Genomic DNA, 17,756 nt, shown 5'->3' with positions numbered 1-17,756 from the left:
AAACATTAAGTATAATCAAGATGTATATATATTTATATATTTTCGGATCGAGCGGATATCCGCTTCCCAAAATTTTGATATATGTGATTTGCTTCGATTTTAACGGATATTGGTTTTTAGTATTTGCTTTGATTTGAAAGTTTACGGATATTCGGAAATTTCGGATCGAATCGAGACGAATAACGAATCGAATCCAATTTAATGAATAAAATGTCCAGCCCTATCGACACTTAGAAACATATTGCAAACACTCTCAGTAATTAAAGACATTTTAAGTTATTGTCGTGAATACGTCATTAACAAGAAGCAATGATGAAAAAAAAAATCAGCAACGATTCATAAGATGATGTTAGGCTTTGAATTATAATTGGACTCTAATTAAATCCTTACATACTCTTCACTTGACTAATTAAATACACAATGCTTTGGAGAGAAATGGGAATTTCATCCCTTGATCAATAACTTTGAACATTAATTTATAAAAGTATTAATCTTTACACATTTAAACTCGAGACCTGCATACCGGAGAAACTTTCATTTTTTTCTCTCCTCAATTGTTCATGCAATGTACAATATTCTTAGTCCGTTATCATATTCATATTTTACTTGCACACAATTCAAATATATGTACATAGTTTAGAGAGTTGTGCATGAAAGTGAATGCACGCTTGTTGTGGGAGGGTGAGAAGAGTTGAGAACTAAAACAAGAAAACTTATAAGTTTTGCAGAAAACAACAAAGCAAGTGAGTGAATAATTAATTATTGAGAGTAGTTCTTATTTTGGCTATAGTTTCAGTTTTGTGTTTCGGAAACTATATACAGAGAGGTGATAGAGACCAATAACTCCACATTTCCTTTTCATTTAAATCATCTTAGCCAGTAGAAATAAGTCACTCTTGAACTTTATTTATTTCTTTTTATTTATTAATATTATGTCACTCTCAAACATGTAATATTACAGATGCACATGCGTGTACATAGAAAACAATTGTATGTTGCATGAGTGATTGAGGAGAGAAAAAAAAATGGAAAGAAAACTAGCTTAATGCACCTCTTGTTGGAGCTTTGGCTTAGCTTAATCAACCGTTGATTTTTAAAATAATTGAAAGGACACTACTCTATAACAAAACTATTTATGATATTTGATGATTGACCATAAAAGATCAAAAGCATGTATGCAATAAGAAGGACAAGCATTTCACAAGATCATTGGATGATTTGGTTTCATATATAGCCAATAAAAAAATAAAGTCACTTTAAATGTGTTTAATTTTGCTTGTGTGCTTAATTATTATAAAAATAAAAGGTTGTAATGCATTAATGTGTTTTTATGAGTTTAGACAGTACACTGTCAAAAAATTTATATATGGTGGTGTGACCTTAGACCTTTTAAGGTAAGTTAGCCATACACTGACAAAACCTTACAAATCAAAAGTTTTTGCCATTTTAGCTTATCTTTTGTATTTTTATCAATCATTCAAGGTGCTGGTTGGTTTCGCTCATTTAACATACCACAATCACAGTGATAACAAAAACAAAAAGAAGCAAAGAGAACCAAAAGAAGAAAACAGAAAAAAAAAATCCACTAGTTAGTGGTTATTAGTTAGTCATTATTTCATAAATATATATACAATGAAATTACTTAAACTAAATAGCCATTATTTAATTATAATACTACGCGACGTGTTATAATTGCAGTTAGTAACTCTCCTTTTTTATATAATTATGACTTTGCATTTTTCGGATGGAATTCAACCGGCTACTAGAACAATACATAACGAGATAGTTTCGACGACATTTAAAGAAAATGATCGTCTTTAAAGAAAATGACTGTGCGTTGCATAAGTAATTGAGGAAAGAAAAAAAATTGGAAAGGAAAGTGACATAGTATTAAATAAAAAGAAATACTCCATATAAAGTGCTTCCAACATATGAGAACGAGAAGCAATAATCAGGTAGATGGATAGTAATTGCATTCTGACCAAAAGAAAAAGAATAGTAATTGCATATGACATGGCAGCATGGGGAAGGAAGAAGACAATATTTCTTCCAACGTACGGGAAGCAATATTACTTTTTTGTCGATAATGGTGGATGGAATAATGATTTTTGTATTTTTATTTACGTCACTTTTCTTATGTATTACATTTATGCTATCCACCAACTAGGTTCCACTAGTAAAATGCTTCAAGTTTTACTTCCGGTTCGTCTAAACCGATCTCTGGTTAATTAGATGCATTCTAAAGAGATTACAATGGCGATTTTAATTTAAGTCGTGTCGTGGACATGATAGAATGACAAGTATGGATGCTTTCCTTGAAGGCTTGAAGTGTCACAAGACTGCCTTACGGCAAAGCTCCGAAGTAAATATAAAGATAAATACTAACTTACTTTTTTAGGCCAACAAAATGTATTTATAAAATATACTAATTGTTATAAGATAAACTTTGAAATGATCCTCCACCCCTTTACCAACTTAAGCACTATGATCATCTACTCATCAAGCACTATGATCACCCACTCATTTACCAAATCAAGCACCATCTTTGATATTTTATGCATTGTTGTTCACTATAAATACCATCACTCATCTCACTCTTTTGTACACAATTACATCTTCTTCTTCTTCCTTATAATAAACTCTTTCTCTCATATTAAGTGTTATTTGCTTCCTACGGGTATTAAATTCTACTCTAATTTAAATTTCTCGATACTATAAATTATAAGTTATTTCATAACACGTTATCAGCACGATCACTCTGCGATTCGGTAAAATTTATTTGTATCATTTATACCCTGTTATAATGGTCGGTATACCGCCTCTACTATTATTTATATCATGTTATAATGGCCGGAATACCGCCTATATTATTTACTAGTAATTTAATTTATTTATTGGTCGGCCGAGCCGCCTTATATCCTGTTTATTATTTATTGGTCGGCCGAGCCGCCTTATATCTTGTTTATTATTGGTCGGCTGAGCCGCCTTATATTATGTTTATTATTAATTGGTCGGCCGAGCCGCCGTATAATTTATTTATTATTCTGCATTGATCGGCTGAGCCGTCGCATGATTTGTTGTCATATAACATAAATATTTCATTGTCATAATTTTTCACTTTTATGAAATTTTATAGATTTGATTGACCGTTTAATACGATATTTTCAGACTAATTTTTGGTGCACTCGATTTAACCCAACGGTCACAAAGAAAATTTTTCAAAAAATTTCCCCTTTCTCCAACGGTCATGAACAGTAATTTTCATCTATAAATACAACTCATTTTCACTTCATTTCATCATCCAAAACATCTCATCTTCTCTCAAAAATTTCAAATCGCTCTCCTCCGATTTTTCAAGAAAGATGATTCGCGCACTTTTGTTTTTATGTGCCATTTTTATTTGTGTTTCTATTTATGGTTTATTCGATGGAGAATTTACTCCGAGTGAATTTAAGATGATTATCGGTTTAATTTTATTTACATCGCTTCTCCTTGTAATTGCTTGTATGGTTAATGTAAACGGTTTTTAAATTATGAAGTTCTAATAAAATTATTATTTTGCGTTTTACAAATGGCAAACGTCGAGAAACTCCAGTTCCCGGCTCTGAAAAAAAAACCGGCGAAAATTATGTCAGATGGGTCACAAATGTGAAACCTTATCTTGTAATAAAAAAAAAAAAATATAACCGAAGCGATAATAGTCGGTAACAAATCGCCACCCGAGCATATAGCCGAAGCGATAATCTTCCTGAAGAAGCATTTAGATGAGAATCTAACTCACGACTATGGAGACGTTGAGGATCCAGCCGTATTATGGCAAGCCTTGAAAGACAGATTTGATCATCAGAAGGAAATCAATCTCACTCACGCTCTTGAAGAGTGGAAATGTTACAAATGTGGATGTAAAGGACATTGGTCCCGTACATGTCGTACTCCCCCACATTTGTGCAAGTTATATCAAGAATCCATAAAAGGAAAGGCTAAAGAGATGAACCTCACGAAAAACGTTGAAGGGACCTCATACCTTGAATCCTCTGATTTCGCAAATGAGCTGGACTAGAATACTCTTGAAGAGTACGAAAATGTTTCTAATAAGACTGCTGAATAGTCCTCATTTCTAATATATAATAATTATGTTTTTCAAAGAATAATGTTGTTTTAACAAAAATATATGTATAATTATTGTGTGTTTTCTTTATATAATCAATGAATAAATTTCACGTTTCACTTTTATTTAATGTTTATGATAATTTCAGAAATGGATCAAAATACTAATGGAGCAAAATCCAAGAAACGGATTCGTGAAATATGCATACCAGATAGTGGAACAACGCACACTATTCTGAGACAAAAGAGATATTTCTCTGATATAAAACCGACAAGAATTGTCGTCAATACAATATCAGGTCCTGCAGACGTGATTGAAGGAACTGGTAAAGCAAACTTTACTTTGCCGAATGGAACAAAATTTTCCATAAATAATGCTTTATATTCTCCGAGTTCTAAAAGGAATTTGTTGAGTTTTAAAGACATATATCTTCACGGATATGATACTCAGTCTGCAACTGAGGATGGAAAGAAATACATGTATGTAATTTCTGAAAAATGTGGCAGAAAACACATATTGGAAAAGTTTCCAGAACTTCCTTCGGGATTACATCATACTTATATCGATGAGATCGAATCAAATCTTGTAGTAAAACGGAACCCAGAAGAGTTCACGTTATGGCATGATCGCCTTGGCCATCCAGGCAGTACAATGATGCGTAGAATCATAGAGAGCTCACATGGTCATTCACTGAAAATCCAGGAGATTTCTCAAGGGAATAAAATGACATGTGTTGCATGTTCTCTAGGAAAATTGATCGTAAGGCCATCGCCAACCAAAATCGAGAAAGAATCACCAAAGTTCCTTGAAAGAATTCAAGGTGATATATGTGGACCGATACATCCACCATGTGGACCATTCCACTATTTTATGGTATTAATTGACGCATCCAGTAGATGGTCACACATTTGTCTATTATCATCTCGAAATGTGGCATTTGCGAGATTTCTAACTCAGATAATCAAACTGCGAGCACAGTTTCCTGATTATACTATTAAAAGAGTTAGACTAGACAACGCTGGTGAATTCACATCCCAAGCATTCAATGACTATTGTATGGTAATGGGAATTGAAGTTGAACATTCGGTTGCTCATGTTCATACGCAAAATGGTTTGGCTGAATCTTTAATTAAGCGTCTGCAATTGATTGCAAGACCATTGATCATGAGATCAAAACTTCCAACCTCTGTATGGGGACATGCCATTTTGCATGCAGAAGCACTCATTCGGATCAGACCGAGTGCATACCATAAGTATTCCCCACTTCAGTTAGCGTTTGGTCGAGAACCAAACATTTCCCACTTTAGAATCTTTGGTTGTGCGGTATATGTGCCTGTAGCACCACCACAACGAACAAAGATGGGACCACAAAGAAGGTTGGGAATATATGTTGGTTGTGATTCTCCATCAATTATAAGATACCTAGAACCACAGACTGGTGACGTATTTACAGCACGTTTTGCTGATTGTCATTTTGACGAAAATGTATTCCCAGTTCTAGGGGGAGAAAACAAAAATGTTGGAAGTGATATAAAATGGAGTGTACCATCATTGTTATATCTTGATCCTCCTACTAAAGAGTCAGAACTAGAAGTTCGGCGAATTATGCATTTACAGAGTATAGCTAACCAGCTACCTGATGCATTTGCAGATACCAAGACGGTAACTAAATCTCATATACCAGCTGCAAATGCTCCTGCTCGTATCAAAATGCCAAATGAACAAGAAAAGGAGGATGACACACGAGAGCCAAAAACACGCCTGAAGCGTGGTAGACCTGCTGGTTCTAAGGATAAGAATCCTAGGAAACAGAAGAAAGCTGAAATATATGATGCACCCAAAATAGCAGAAAATATTTTGGGAGAAATAAATGATAAGGACTCTGATGAATCAGAGCATCATGAATCGAAAGATAATCATGAGATTTCTATTAATTACATCCATAATAAAAGGATATGGAATAGAAATGAACAAAATGATCTTGATGATGCTTTCTCATATATCGTGTCAGGTGAGGTAAATGAAGATACCGATGATCCAGAACCGAAATCCATATATGAATGTCAAAAGAGACATGATTGGAATAAATGGAAAGAAGCAATACAAATCGAACTTGATTCGCTTAACAAACGAAAAGTGTTTGGATCTATTGTACTCACACCTGAAGATGTGAGACCAGTTGGGTACAGATGGATTTTCGTTCGAAAACGAAATGAGAAAAATGAGATTACAAGGTATAAAGCTCGCCTTGTAGCCCAAGGATTTTCTCAAAGACCTGGTATTGATTATGAGGAAACATATTCTCCTGTAATGGATGCGATCACATTTAGATTCCTGATGAGTCTAGCCGCTGATAAAAATCTTGAGATGCGTCTCATGGATGTTGTTACAGCTTATCTATACGGATCATTAGATACTGATATCTACATGAAAATCCCTGATGGATTTAAAATGCCAGAAGCATTAAGTTCCAAACCTAAAGAGTTATGTGCAATAAAATTGCAAAGATCATTATATGGGTTAAAACAATCTGGACGTATGTGGTACAATCGTCTCAGTGAACATTTAACAAAAGAAGGATATGTGAATGATCCTATATGCCCATGTGTTTTCATCAAGAAAACAACATCCGGATTTGTGATAATCGCGGTATATGTTGATGATCTAAATATTATTGGAACTCAAAAAGAAATACAAAAGGCATCAGACTATCTCAAAGGAGAATTTGAGATGAAAGATCTTGGACAGACACAGTATTGTCTTGGCCTACAAATAGAACATTCACAAAATGGTATATTTGTGCATCAATCCACATACACTAAAAGAGTGTTGAAACGATTTAACATGGATAAATCAACTCCTCTTAGCACCCCGATGGTCGTTAGATCACTTAACATTGAAAGTGATCCATTTCGACCACCTGAGGAAAAAGAAGAGATACTTGGTCCGGAAGTACCATATCTAAGTGCAATTGGAGCGTTGATGTACCTTGCAAATTGTACACGGCCTGATATATCATTCGCTGTTAATCTTCTAGCAAGATTTAGCTCATCTCCAACACGAAGACATTGGAATGGAATTAAACATGTCTTTCGTTACCTACAAGGGACTATTGATTTAGGCTTATTTTACCCTAAGGATTCAAATGGTCAAATGGTTGGTTTTGCAGATGCAGGATATCTTTCAGATCCACACAAAGCCCGATCGCAAACAGGATATGTTTTTACTATCGGAGGCACTGCTATATCTTGGCGTTCTCAGAAACAAACGCTTGTGGCTACCTCTTCAAATCATGCTGAGATCATCGCACTCCATGAAGCAAGTAAAGAATGTGTATGGCTAAGATCTATAAGCCAACACATTTGTTCAAGTAGTGGGATTGACAAAAGTACGGGGCCAACTATTCTATATGAAGATAACGCGGCATGTGTTGCTCAAACGAAGGAAGGATATATCAAAAGCGATAGAACCAAACATATACCTCCGAAGTTCTTCTCATATACTCAAGAGCTCGAGAAGAATAAAGAGATTGAAGTAAGATATGTTCGATCATGCGACAATGCAGCCGACCTCTTCACAAAATCACTCTCTACTTCGGTATTCAGAAAACATGTCCATAACATTGGAATGCGTCATCAGAAGGATCTATGATTGCTCAATCGAGGGGGAGCTTACGTAGTTGTACTCTTTTTACCTAACTATGGTTTTTCCCATTGGGTTTTCCTAGAAAGGTTTTTAACGAGGCAACAAAGACGTTGAGCGAGAGCGGAGAGTGACACCGGTTCTCAAGGGGAGTATTACGAAACTTAATTTAATACAAGATGGATGATCAAGGGGGAGTGTTATAAGATAAACTTTGAAATGATCCTCCACCCCTTTACCAACTTAAGCACTATGATCATCTACTCATCAAGCACTATGATCACCCACTCATTTACCAAATCAAGCACCATCTTTGATATTTTATGCATTGTTGTTCACTATAAATACCATCACTCATCTCACTCTTTTGTACACCAAAAAACAAGAACAAGAGTTTATAATCAAAGAACCATTACATCTTCTTCTTCTTACTTATAATAAACTCTCTCACTCATAGTAGTGTTATTTGCTTCCTACGGGTATTAAATTCTACTCTAATTTAAATTTCTCGATACTATAAATTATAAGTTATTTCATAACACTAATTACTTAATATGCCTTGATCCTATTATGATTATCATATGTATTTAAGACTATGTAACCACTTTATCTCAACTTATTATTTCTTTTTTTAAAAGAAGTAAATGAAGATGAATTCATGATAAGGAACAAAAAAATAAGTAAAAAGTATAAATTGGATAGATAAGCTGAAGCAAAAACCTATGAAAATAAGCTAGTGTCTTCCTTTGTTAGGCGTCAATCCTTCATTTGGCATTACTAACCAATGTTATGACAATGTCAGTTTTCTACCAATGCTTAATGCTACCATCACCGGACCATAATTAACACAAGAAAACATATAAGTTTTGCAGAAAACAACAAAGCAATTAAGCAAGTGAGTGAATAATTAATTATTAAGAGTAGTTCTTATTTTGGCTATAGTTTCAGTTTTGTGTTTCGGAAACTATATAGAGGTGACATAGACCAATAACTCCACATTTCCTTTTCATTTAAATCACCTTAGCCAGTAGAAATAAGTCACTCTCGAACTTTATTTATTAATATTATGTCACTCTCAAACATGTAATATTACAGACGCACATGCGTGTACATAGAAAACAATTGTATGTACTTAATTGCTTATATACTCAATGCATTTTTACATATATACTCGAAACATTTTATATTACGTTGGCGCTTCAAAGAAAAAAATATATATATATTACTCAAAATACTCATTCCACTCTATAAATACAACCGTTTCTCTAACTTTCCAAAATCACTCAACTTCTTCTCTCATCTCTGGTAAGCTCTCTTTCTCTTTTCTTCTGTATCACTTATTAGTTTGGTTTTTCTTCAAAAGTTTGTACGAGTTTCATTTTGGTTTTTTCTTACAAAGTTTGTGCTCCATGCAGGAAATCATGGCCAACTTTATTGTGACCAGCGAAATGGAATACCGTGTTGTAAGATTCAACGTAGCTGCTGGTACTTTGAGCAACCTTGTCGTAAGGATGGTCGACTGCGAACGCACAATAAGTCGTTGGCTCAATGGGAACGAAGTCATAACATACTATCACCGTCATGATACTCCCCGCCATCCCCTTGGACCTTACGAGCAAATCAATCATACGACGGAAGGATGGCGTGTAGACACGCAAGAGGAGCTTCGTCAACGTATTGCTACCGATCTTTTCAATGATTACGATCAGGGTTGGAACTACAATTGGGAACCCCTTGCTGCATTCTTGTCTGCACATGTACATGGCGCAGGTGGTGGAGGAGCAAATTTCAACCTCGAAGTTGAAACAGTGGTGGTTGATCAAGCAGTGGCGGACCAAAACCAGCCTTACTGGCAACCTTACTTTGCACAAGACGATTACGTCGACTTAGCTAATAGGCAGCGTGTTCCCAATGCATGTCCTATATGCTATGAGAGTATAGCCAACCCCGGAGCGCGGATAGGGTTAGAATGCGGTCACGTGTATTGCAAGGCATGCATCTACCAATGGATTTGGAGAAGAACTGATTGCCCGACGTGCAGAGGTGGAGTACTATGGTGATTGGTGGTGAGATATCATCTTCTTATCGTGAGAACCAGATTGTGTTGCTTGTTGGTTTAGTCCCTGCGGTTTGATTTCTGCTCTATGACAAGTTTGATTTATGTTTTAAGTGTGGTTTAATTCTGCTTTAGGACCGGTGTGCTTTATGTTTAAGTGTGGTTTAATTTCTTTTCGGTTTGATTTATGTTTTAAGTGTGATTTAATTTCTTTTAAGTCTAGCTATTGAAGCCGTCTAGTCTCCTTACCAATAATCTAATCTTTCTTTTACAAAAAGTTCATATCGTCCTCAATTCATGCAAAAACACTACGAATTGTTAAAATGTTTTTTATACCCCTAGGCTTATATATCAGATCAGCCAAAAGGCCTTTCATAAACGAAACAAACTAGAAAACTCGGGCCCAAACAAGAAATCCGGATCCTAGAAGTGGAGTAACGAACCAAATCAATATGATGATATTACAATTATACGTTTTACAGGAAACATCATGGATGAGTGCGAGATCTTCAACTAGATAAAGTGGGCTCATTTGCAAAATTCTAATGACAAGTTCAGCCAGTTTAATAGTAACAAAAATTGAACTTCTTGTCTCCTATAGTTGTTACTGTGACAAATGGTAACGGCACGCCTTAATAAAAGACATACTCAAATATTAAATAGAAGGAACGAACATGCACTTATTCACCAAAAATTTAATTTTCAACAACTATTGGGAGAAAGGGAATGAGGAAAAGGAAGAAAGAAACAAAAGACCTTAAATAGAAATAATCAAGACTATTAATAAAAATTTGAGACCAATAATGTCTACAATACCGTTAATTGAAACATGTCTCTTTATTAATGATTAAGAGAACCAACATTAAACACACAACAGTTAAAAGGTAACTAACTAAACACCTTAACGAACCGTTCCAATAAAATAAGTTAGAAAACGGGAGCGATCGTTACACAGACTCTCAAAGATCTTCAATGAGAAAATATCAGTGGAGCCTGACAATTTGATTGATAAGATAGATATTATTAAGGGAGCAAGGCTTTGAGAAACACGAGGGAAAGAGCGATGATATTAGGGAGCAAGCCTTTTTGGGTCACGAGGGAATAGAGAAGTTTTGCGGATGTTATTGAGGGCACATAAGAGCATTACCACACGCTCCAGCCCCGCTCCAAATCCACCATGAGGCGGTGCACCATACCTGTGAACATGCAGCCACTTGTCAACTCAACTCAACTCATGTGGATATGTAGTAGTAGATCGAACAGTTTGTGGTAACCTGAATGCATCGATGTATGTGGATATTGTCTTGACATCAATGCCGCATTCTCTTGCACGCTTCTCCAAGAGTTCTGGGTCATGGATACGTTGAGCTCCTGAGATGATCTCCTCTCCTATAAGAAAGAAACCTCAAATTTAGTAATTATTAAATCAAGTGTACAAGTAACATAATTGGGTGACAAACTCGTACCTCTGATGAAGACATCGAATGAGTTGCTGTAGTTAGAATCGTCTTCACATGGCATCGTGTAGAACGGTCTGACAGCCGATGGATAGCGATGCAGCATGTAGAACTCTGTCTTGTACTTTTCCAGAACAAGCTGCCCAAGTTTCTTCTCAGATTCTGTGTTTAAATCACCAAGAGGATCAACCTCTTCGCCAGCTTCCTGTCAAGATGACCCAATTATTATTATTCATCAAGTTGAATTCCAAAAAAAAAAAAAAAAAAATCCAGTCATACCTTAAGCATTTGAATCCCTTCTGCAAAGGTTAGTCTCAATGTTTGCGGAAGAAACTACAAGTTTAGTGCACAAATCATCAATTTTCAATACAAAAGAAACTTTTAAGTTTTTTTTCCTAAGAATCCAAACGATAGATACCTTCAAAGAGTGAAAAGGGTATTGCCTTCTGACAGATTCAAGTTCCTTTGGGCACCTTTCTTCTATTTTTGTGAAAATGAACGGAAACAAGTCCCCCACAAGATCCATTATCTGCACAAAACAGGAAGTAGTATTATTAGCTAGCACTAATGGAGGGATGAAATATTTAGCACAAAATCATGCACACACCTCAGAGTAGTGCATTCGTATCTCCATCTCCACATCAAGACCCACGAATTCACACAGGTGTCTATGAGTGAAAGAGTCTTCCGCTCTGAAAACAGGGCCAACCTCAAAGACGCGTCGCATGTCACCACATATGGCCATCTGCTTATGAAGCTGAGGAGACTGAGCCAGACAAGCAGGCTGCCCTTTGTAGTCCAACCTAAATACAGCGGAACCTCCTTCACTACTGCCAGCCATCAATTTCGGTGTGTGGATTTCAAGAAACCCCTTGGATAGTAAGAATTCTCTGAACGCCTACACAAACAATTAAATAATGATGATAGGAACATTAGGATATAACACATGTATAATGATGACAAATCCTATCCTAACTTAGCTATAAATAGGGGGGGGGCTTACAATTTGGACATGGCACTGAATACGGAAGAGGGCTTGATTAGCCGGTGTTCTGAGGTCAAGAGGCCTATTATTCAAACGCGTGTCCTGAAGGACACGAGCAGCTGGTTTGCCATCCTGCAACAAACAATCATGGAAACAAGAGCAGCTTCATCTATCTCTTATGAAAGAAGATACATATAAAAGAGCACATTAGCAGCTCCAACATTATTCTACCTACCTTGACAGATTTTTCAATATCTGCTTCACTTCGAGCAGCATCCACCACAGCAAGTGGTAAATTTAGCAAGGATCTGCTGAGGCAGTACATTTTTGTGACATGTATTTCAACCTGCAACATACATTATCGATGAGTTAATAATGTCACACTATTCGAATCAAGGAAAAGGAAACAAGCAACACCTGCTGAGAGGTTGCTGTGAGAGGCTTCTTAGGGAGAGAGACGAGACCGATAAGCTCAACAACGGATTCATGACTCAGCTGCTTGACAAAATTAAGCATGCTTGTACCAACTCTGGCCTCCTCCACGACGCATTGAACCGTGAATCCACTTTCCCTCAAGATCACAAACAATATTTTAGCGACTAAGCGATGATTGTGCACTCGACCTCTGAGGGAAACCTCTGACCCCACAATCTCTTCAACCAAGTAGCTCACATCAGTCAACTCTTTTCCTTCAACAGCCTCTCTCCAGCTTCTACCTGCAGCCGACTTAGGAGTCACGTCACCGTAGTTGCTGGAAAACGATTCATCCTCCGGAAGAGAAGATGATGATGATGTGGCTTCTTCTCGTTCCTTTTTACGGTACAACCTCTTCTTCAGTGTAGCGGCTCTCTTCTTTGCTGCTTTCTTGCTCATCTTCTCTCCAGATTCCTCCAAAACCTCTGGTTCCACCATCTCTTCTCCAGTAAATTTCTGACAACTGTCGTTGGATGACGACATGATGTCTCCTTGACGACAAGATGACTTAACCCCAATAGCCATCATCCTAGGCAGAATCCCAAATCAGCAGACAATTGCATTAGAAACCTATCAACTACCAAGGGAATCTCTACTTTCTTGGTAATTCAAAAGTTTCAATTAACTGATATAAAAACTCTGAATTTCGATAATATAATATGAAGAAGGGAGAGAGATCTTACCTGCGAGGATGGAGAAGCGGCTGAGAAAGAAAATAGGTTTAGGGATTTTTCTGTGTGATTGTCAAATAGGTCATGCGCCAATTGTTATTTTACTCCCTGTGTGAAAACCGAACCGATTCATCAAACCGAGATAGAACATTAATTGCGCTCGGAAATATTCATAAATTCTTTAATCCCTATAATTAACATCTATACTACTCCATTAATTATCAAAGCAGGATCCTATTTAAAAAATTTAGGATTCTTCCCTTAGATTTTCATCATATTTACAAAATAATAGAGATCCTATATTTATAGCAACAAATAAATTTTCTTTACGAACCAAAACAAAACCATAAATGCTAATTAACTATTAGCGGCTGAGAAAAAAAAATAGGTTTAGAGATTTTTCTGTGTGATTGTCAAATAGGTCATGTGCCAATTGTTATTTTACTCCCTGTGTGAAAACCGAACCGATTCATCAAACCGAGATAGAACATTAACTGCGCTCGGAAATCTTACACTACTAAAAGCTCGATATACTGAGCCGAGAGCTATGATACGTAGGACAGTTTATTCGGACCAATCAGAAACATGCTTTTTGCCACGTCAGATGGCCTCACGGATTGCTTTCGTTTAAACTCACGGGCCTTGGGGTTTTATTTCTTTGCCCCATCCGACGCAGCACGAAGCCCAAATACGAAGCACGAAGCCCACACGTTAGACTGCTTGACTTTGCCCCATCCGACGCAGATCACACAATTATACCTAGCCGTCGAAGATGGCGATTCTTCTCACCCGTCCCTCTTCGTCTTCTCCGATCGAAATCAACGATAACCAAGCGATCCACATTCAATACTTTCGTACCAATCAATCAATACCTCCTTAAATGATTTCGTTTCACCTCCCTCTCTTCCTCCTCCTTTATATGCTGTTCTTCTTTTCTTCGTACTAACTAAAACCCTAGAACCACTCAGATCTCAAACCATGGCGATGAAGCGAAATGGAAAGTCTCCAGTCTCATCCGACACTGACGAAAAATTCATGTTCTTCAAAGATGTCTCTCTAGGTCCTCATGAAACTCAGTTGCGCTTCCGGCTCATCCATTTCTGGGAGGCTCGAAATCCGGTGAAGAAGACAATTATTGGCCTGGAAATGCTCCTCATCGACGAGCAGGTACCTCGATTCTCTTAAAAAAATGTTTTCAGAACGCAGTTCTATGTTTTCCCGTGACTTTTTTGACGTTTTTCTAAAATTTTAAGTAGAATCTAGGGTTTTGATTTATGACGTTTTGTTATACGATTGATTCATTAGTTAAAATAGAGTTTAGTTAGAAGTTTCTTTAAACTTTTAAGTAGAATCTACGGTTCGTTTTGTTATACGATTGATCCATTAGTTAGAATAGAGTTTAATTAGAAGTTTCTTTAAACTTTTAAGTAGAATCTACGGTTTTGATTTATGACGTTTTGTTAGTTAAAATATAGTTTAGTTAGAAGAATCTAGGGTTTTGATTAGTATTTTTGACGTTTTGTTATAATATTGATTCATTAGTTAAAGTAGGGTTTGGTTTCGGATTTGTTTTTATTCGGAGGTTTTGTTCTCATTTCATGAGTTGTTATTTTTTCCGACAACAGGGAACTGTCATTCAGGGATTCATCCCACCAGGACGTATCAAGAAGTACTTGCCTGATTTGAAGCAAGGGTCAGTTTATAGGCTCAACAACTTCTACGGGTCGAAAAACAAACCTATGTATCGGGTGGCTGATCATATCGCAACCGTGTCTTTCACATGGAATTCTGAATTGTCGGTTCTTCACGAGATTCCAACCTCTTTCGATGAAGACCGTTTCAGGTTTCATTCATATGAAGATTTTGAAGCTAACTGTGATCTCAAAGATGACCTCTACGGTAAGCATACTAATTTTAAAAAACATATCTCAGTTACATTGCTTTATGTTTTGTTGTAGTTTTAGTTTATCTTCCTGCTTTGGTAAAGAAATCTAGAATTTTGTTGGGTTAACTAATCAGTTCAAGTATTCGGTTTCTAGATTTTTATATTAACCATCTAAATTACACTCTTCATAAAAATGTTTTAGATGTTGTGGGCCACATGAAGCTGGTCAATGGACATACTCTTATTGAGCGTCCCACACCTGATGAAGTGAAGATCGATACCACTCGACACATTATGGTTCATGTGCAATCGCATGAGTAAGTGTGTTCTTTTATTTTCAAGTCACCATTTCTCGGTAGTTGCTAAATCCCTAAGAGCTTATTGTTTGCAGCGGACCTGTCATGAAGCTCTACCTTTGGGACCAGGCTGCAACAGACTTCTGCAAGAAGTTTAACTCATATGACAACACTCCCACAGTGCTTTTGGTCACAGCTGTTAACACCAAACGTCTCGGAGGTAATCAATTATCTCTTTGGACTCATATTTCATTGATAATTGTGACATGTTTCGAAAAAGATAGTTTCATTGTTCGCTTACGTGATACTAAAAACATTTTTTATTCCATAAACTTTTTCTTATTTGTCATTGACATTTTCTTATTCCATAAACGTTTTCTGTTTTGTCATTGGTTGATTATTGTTATCTATTCCAAAACATTTTTTTTTTACTCTGGCCTTTAATTTCTCACTCAATCATTTTTGATGTTTCTTCCGTTATTGAACAGGTACCCTTGCACTGACCTCTATGTCTCCCTCACGGGTTTTCATGGACTATGATGTCCAGCCAACCATAGATTATTTCAACTGGTATGTATCTCCATCTTTAGTATCTATTATATACAGGTTCATGTGAAGCGCACAGTTAGACATATTGAAGTGAATGACTGAATCAATGTTTTTATTATGTGTTAGGCTCGGCTCAAACCCGGAGATTGCTAAGCAAGTTAGTGCATACGTCGTCACCAAGCTTGAGACACTGACTATAGCAGATATATTCAGTTACATGAAGCAAGAATCTGCAAAGGTAAAAATAAAGCTATATACTTCTTACTCAGTTTGAAACACTAAGATTTTTATATCAAATGCTTATAAAATGTCGCAGGATGCCTTTTTTGAATGCACTACTACTATCGATGATGTTGTTCATGGCTCAGCTTGGTACTATATTGGATGCAGTGGATGCCATGCTAAGGCTACCAAAGGCGCAACATCTTTGGTTTGTACAAACACGAAATGTGAGAAGATCAACACAGCTGGTGTCCCTCAGTATGGCTCTCGCCTGAACATTTAATTATTCTTTCTCTGTTATTTGCTTCTGTTTATTACATTGGTGACGTTTCCTTCTGAATCTTTTTTAACAGGTACCGTGCAAAGATATCTGTTTATGACAACAGTGACCAAGCCGTTTTTGTCCTACTAGGTGATGCTGGTCGTGTGTTAACCGGAAGGCACGCATCAGAGTTAGTTAGCAACTACTTTGAGGTAAATATTCATCAATTAATACTCTCATATAATTTCATCTCACACTGTTCTTTTTTTTTTCCTTTTTTGATCAAATCTCACACTGTTCTTCTCAAATTATAGGCTAATGGGAGTGAAGGAGCTGACCATTTGGTGCCTGTCCCGGAAGCTCTAATCAGCACCATCGGACAGACACATAAGTTTTGTGTGAAAGTTACACAGCACAACTTCTCTGGCGATACCCGAGCCATAACTGTCACCAAGATCCTCTCTCTAGACACACCACCACCCACAGAAGCCTCTGTTGGAAGCAACATTGCTGCCATGTCCGGGGAGACAGTGCAGACTGAGAATGAAGTTTGTGAACCTTTCAAAACCCGTGGTGATTCTGCAGATGAGGAGAGTATAAGGACGTTTGACAGTGTTGATCCAGAGAAAGCCAAACGCCCAAGACGTGATGATTAAGCTTCGGTTCATGGATGTTTAAGTCTTTGCTATATAGTTCAAGCATAGACTTGGTTTTTCTTAAGTTTGCTTCAGTTTAAGTACTATTTTGGTTTATCTAAAGACAGTGCATTGTTTCTTTCCCTTTCAGACTTTGTCTTTTAATCTTTGAACTACTTTTTTATAATCACTTCTGTCTTTATATTTATGTTTACTGATTACTTTAAATCTGCTGGACTAATCGGGTTGTTTGCTATGCTTTGTCTTCTAATCGTTTGAACTGTCTTTTTGGTTTTGTTTGTAAAATTTTCAAATAAGAGACAAGTGTTTGATTGAATAATGACTGGGCCTCACTTTTTTATTTTAATTATTGTATTTCAGTTTCAACGTACCTTAACTATTGTTTATTGTTTGCTGTAACTTAAATATTGTATAATTTATATATAATAAAGTTTCGCAATGGCCTGAAACAACTCATCAAGCTCTGAACAATGGCTATGCCCGTAGTATAAAC

At 36.5% G+C, this 17,756-nt stretch overlaps 3 protein-coding genes across 3 annotated transcripts; 2 read left to right on the top strand and 1 right to left on the bottom strand.

Annotated features, from left to right (window-relative positions):
* Positions 1-8,958: 8,958 nt before the first annotated feature.
* On the top strand, positions 8,959-10,853 carry LOC106374772. Its single transcript, XM_013814721.3, has 2 exons — positions 8,959-9,055; positions 9,166-10,853. The coding sequence occupies exon 2, from the start codon at positions 9,172-9,174 to the stop codon at positions 9,808-9,810; it is 639 nt and encodes a 212-aa protein (XP_013670175.1). The 5' UTR covers positions 8,959-9,055; positions 9,166-9,171; the 3' UTR covers positions 9,811-10,853.
* LOC106376708 (aspartate--tRNA ligase 1, cytoplasmic-like) lies at positions 10,625-13,541 on the bottom strand. The gene is made up of 10 exons (XM_013816821.3): positions 13,406-13,541; positions 12,666-13,251; positions 12,484-12,594; positions 12,267-12,380; positions 11,871-12,161; positions 11,682-11,792; positions 11,543-11,596; positions 11,273-11,468; positions 11,081-11,195; positions 10,625-11,002 (listed from the first exon to the last, which is right to left on the bottom strand). Exons 2-10 carry the CDS (start codon positions 13,248-13,250, stop codon positions 10,876-10,878), a joined length of 1,704 nt encoding a protein of 567 aa, XP_013672275.2. The 5' UTR covers position 13,251; positions 13,406-13,541; the 3' UTR covers positions 10,625-10,875.
* Positions 13,542-13,779: 238 nt separating this feature from the next.
* LOC106373680 lies at positions 13,780-17,432 on the top strand. Its single transcript, XM_048758555.1, has 6 exons — positions 13,780-14,560; positions 15,019-15,595; positions 15,670-15,794; positions 16,063-16,603; positions 16,699-16,819; positions 16,922-17,432. The coding sequence occupies exons 4-6, from the start codon at positions 16,431-16,433 to the stop codon at positions 17,261-17,263; spliced, it is 636 nt and encodes a 211-aa protein (XP_048614512.1). The 5' UTR covers positions 13,780-14,560; positions 15,019-15,595; positions 15,670-15,794; positions 16,063-16,430; the 3' UTR covers positions 17,264-17,432.
* The last annotated feature ends 324 nt before the right edge of the window (positions 17,433-17,756 follow it).

Source organism: Brassica napus, chromosome C5 (genome assembly GCF_020379485.1).
Source record: "Brassica napus cultivar Da-Ae chromosome C5, Da-Ae, whole genome shotgun sequence".
Lineage (NCBI taxonomy): Eukaryota > Viridiplantae > Streptophyta > Magnoliopsida > Brassicales > Brassicaceae > Brassica > Brassica napus.
Note: the sequence above shows the minus strand (reverse complement) of the source record. Positions and strands in the feature narration are given on the sequence as shown.

Excerpts from the sequence above, each read along its gene's own strand:
- LOC106373680 (XM_048758555.1), top strand. The coding sequence starts at position 16,431 with ATGTCGCAGGATGCCTTTTTTGAATGCACTACTACTATCGATGATGTT. Across the intron at positions 16,604-16,698 it reads AACACAGCTGGTGTCCCTCA|GTACCGTGCAAAGATATCTG; the intron begins GTATGGCTCTCG and ends CTTTTTTAACAG. Across the intron at positions 16,820-16,921 it reads TAGTTAGCAACTACTTTGAG|GCTAATGGGAGTGAAGGAGC; the intron begins GTAAATATTCAT and ends CTCAAATTATAG.
- LOC106374772 (XM_013814721.3), top strand. The coding sequence starts at position 9,172 with ATGGCCAACTTTATTGTGACCAGCGAAATGGAATACCGTGTTGTAAGA.
- LOC106376708 (XM_013816821.3), bottom strand. The coding sequence starts at position 13,250 with ATGATGGCTATTGGGGTTAAGTCATCTTGTCGTCAAGGAGACATCATG. Across the intron at positions 11,793-11,870 it reads TACGAATGCACTACTCTGAG|ATAATGGATCTTGTGGGGGA; the intron begins GTGTGTGCATGA and ends TGTTTTGTGCAG. Across the intron at positions 11,597-11,681 it reads ACCCTTTTCACTCTTTGAAG|TTTCTTCCGCAAACATTGAG; the intron begins GTATCTATCGTT and ends CTAAACTTGTAG.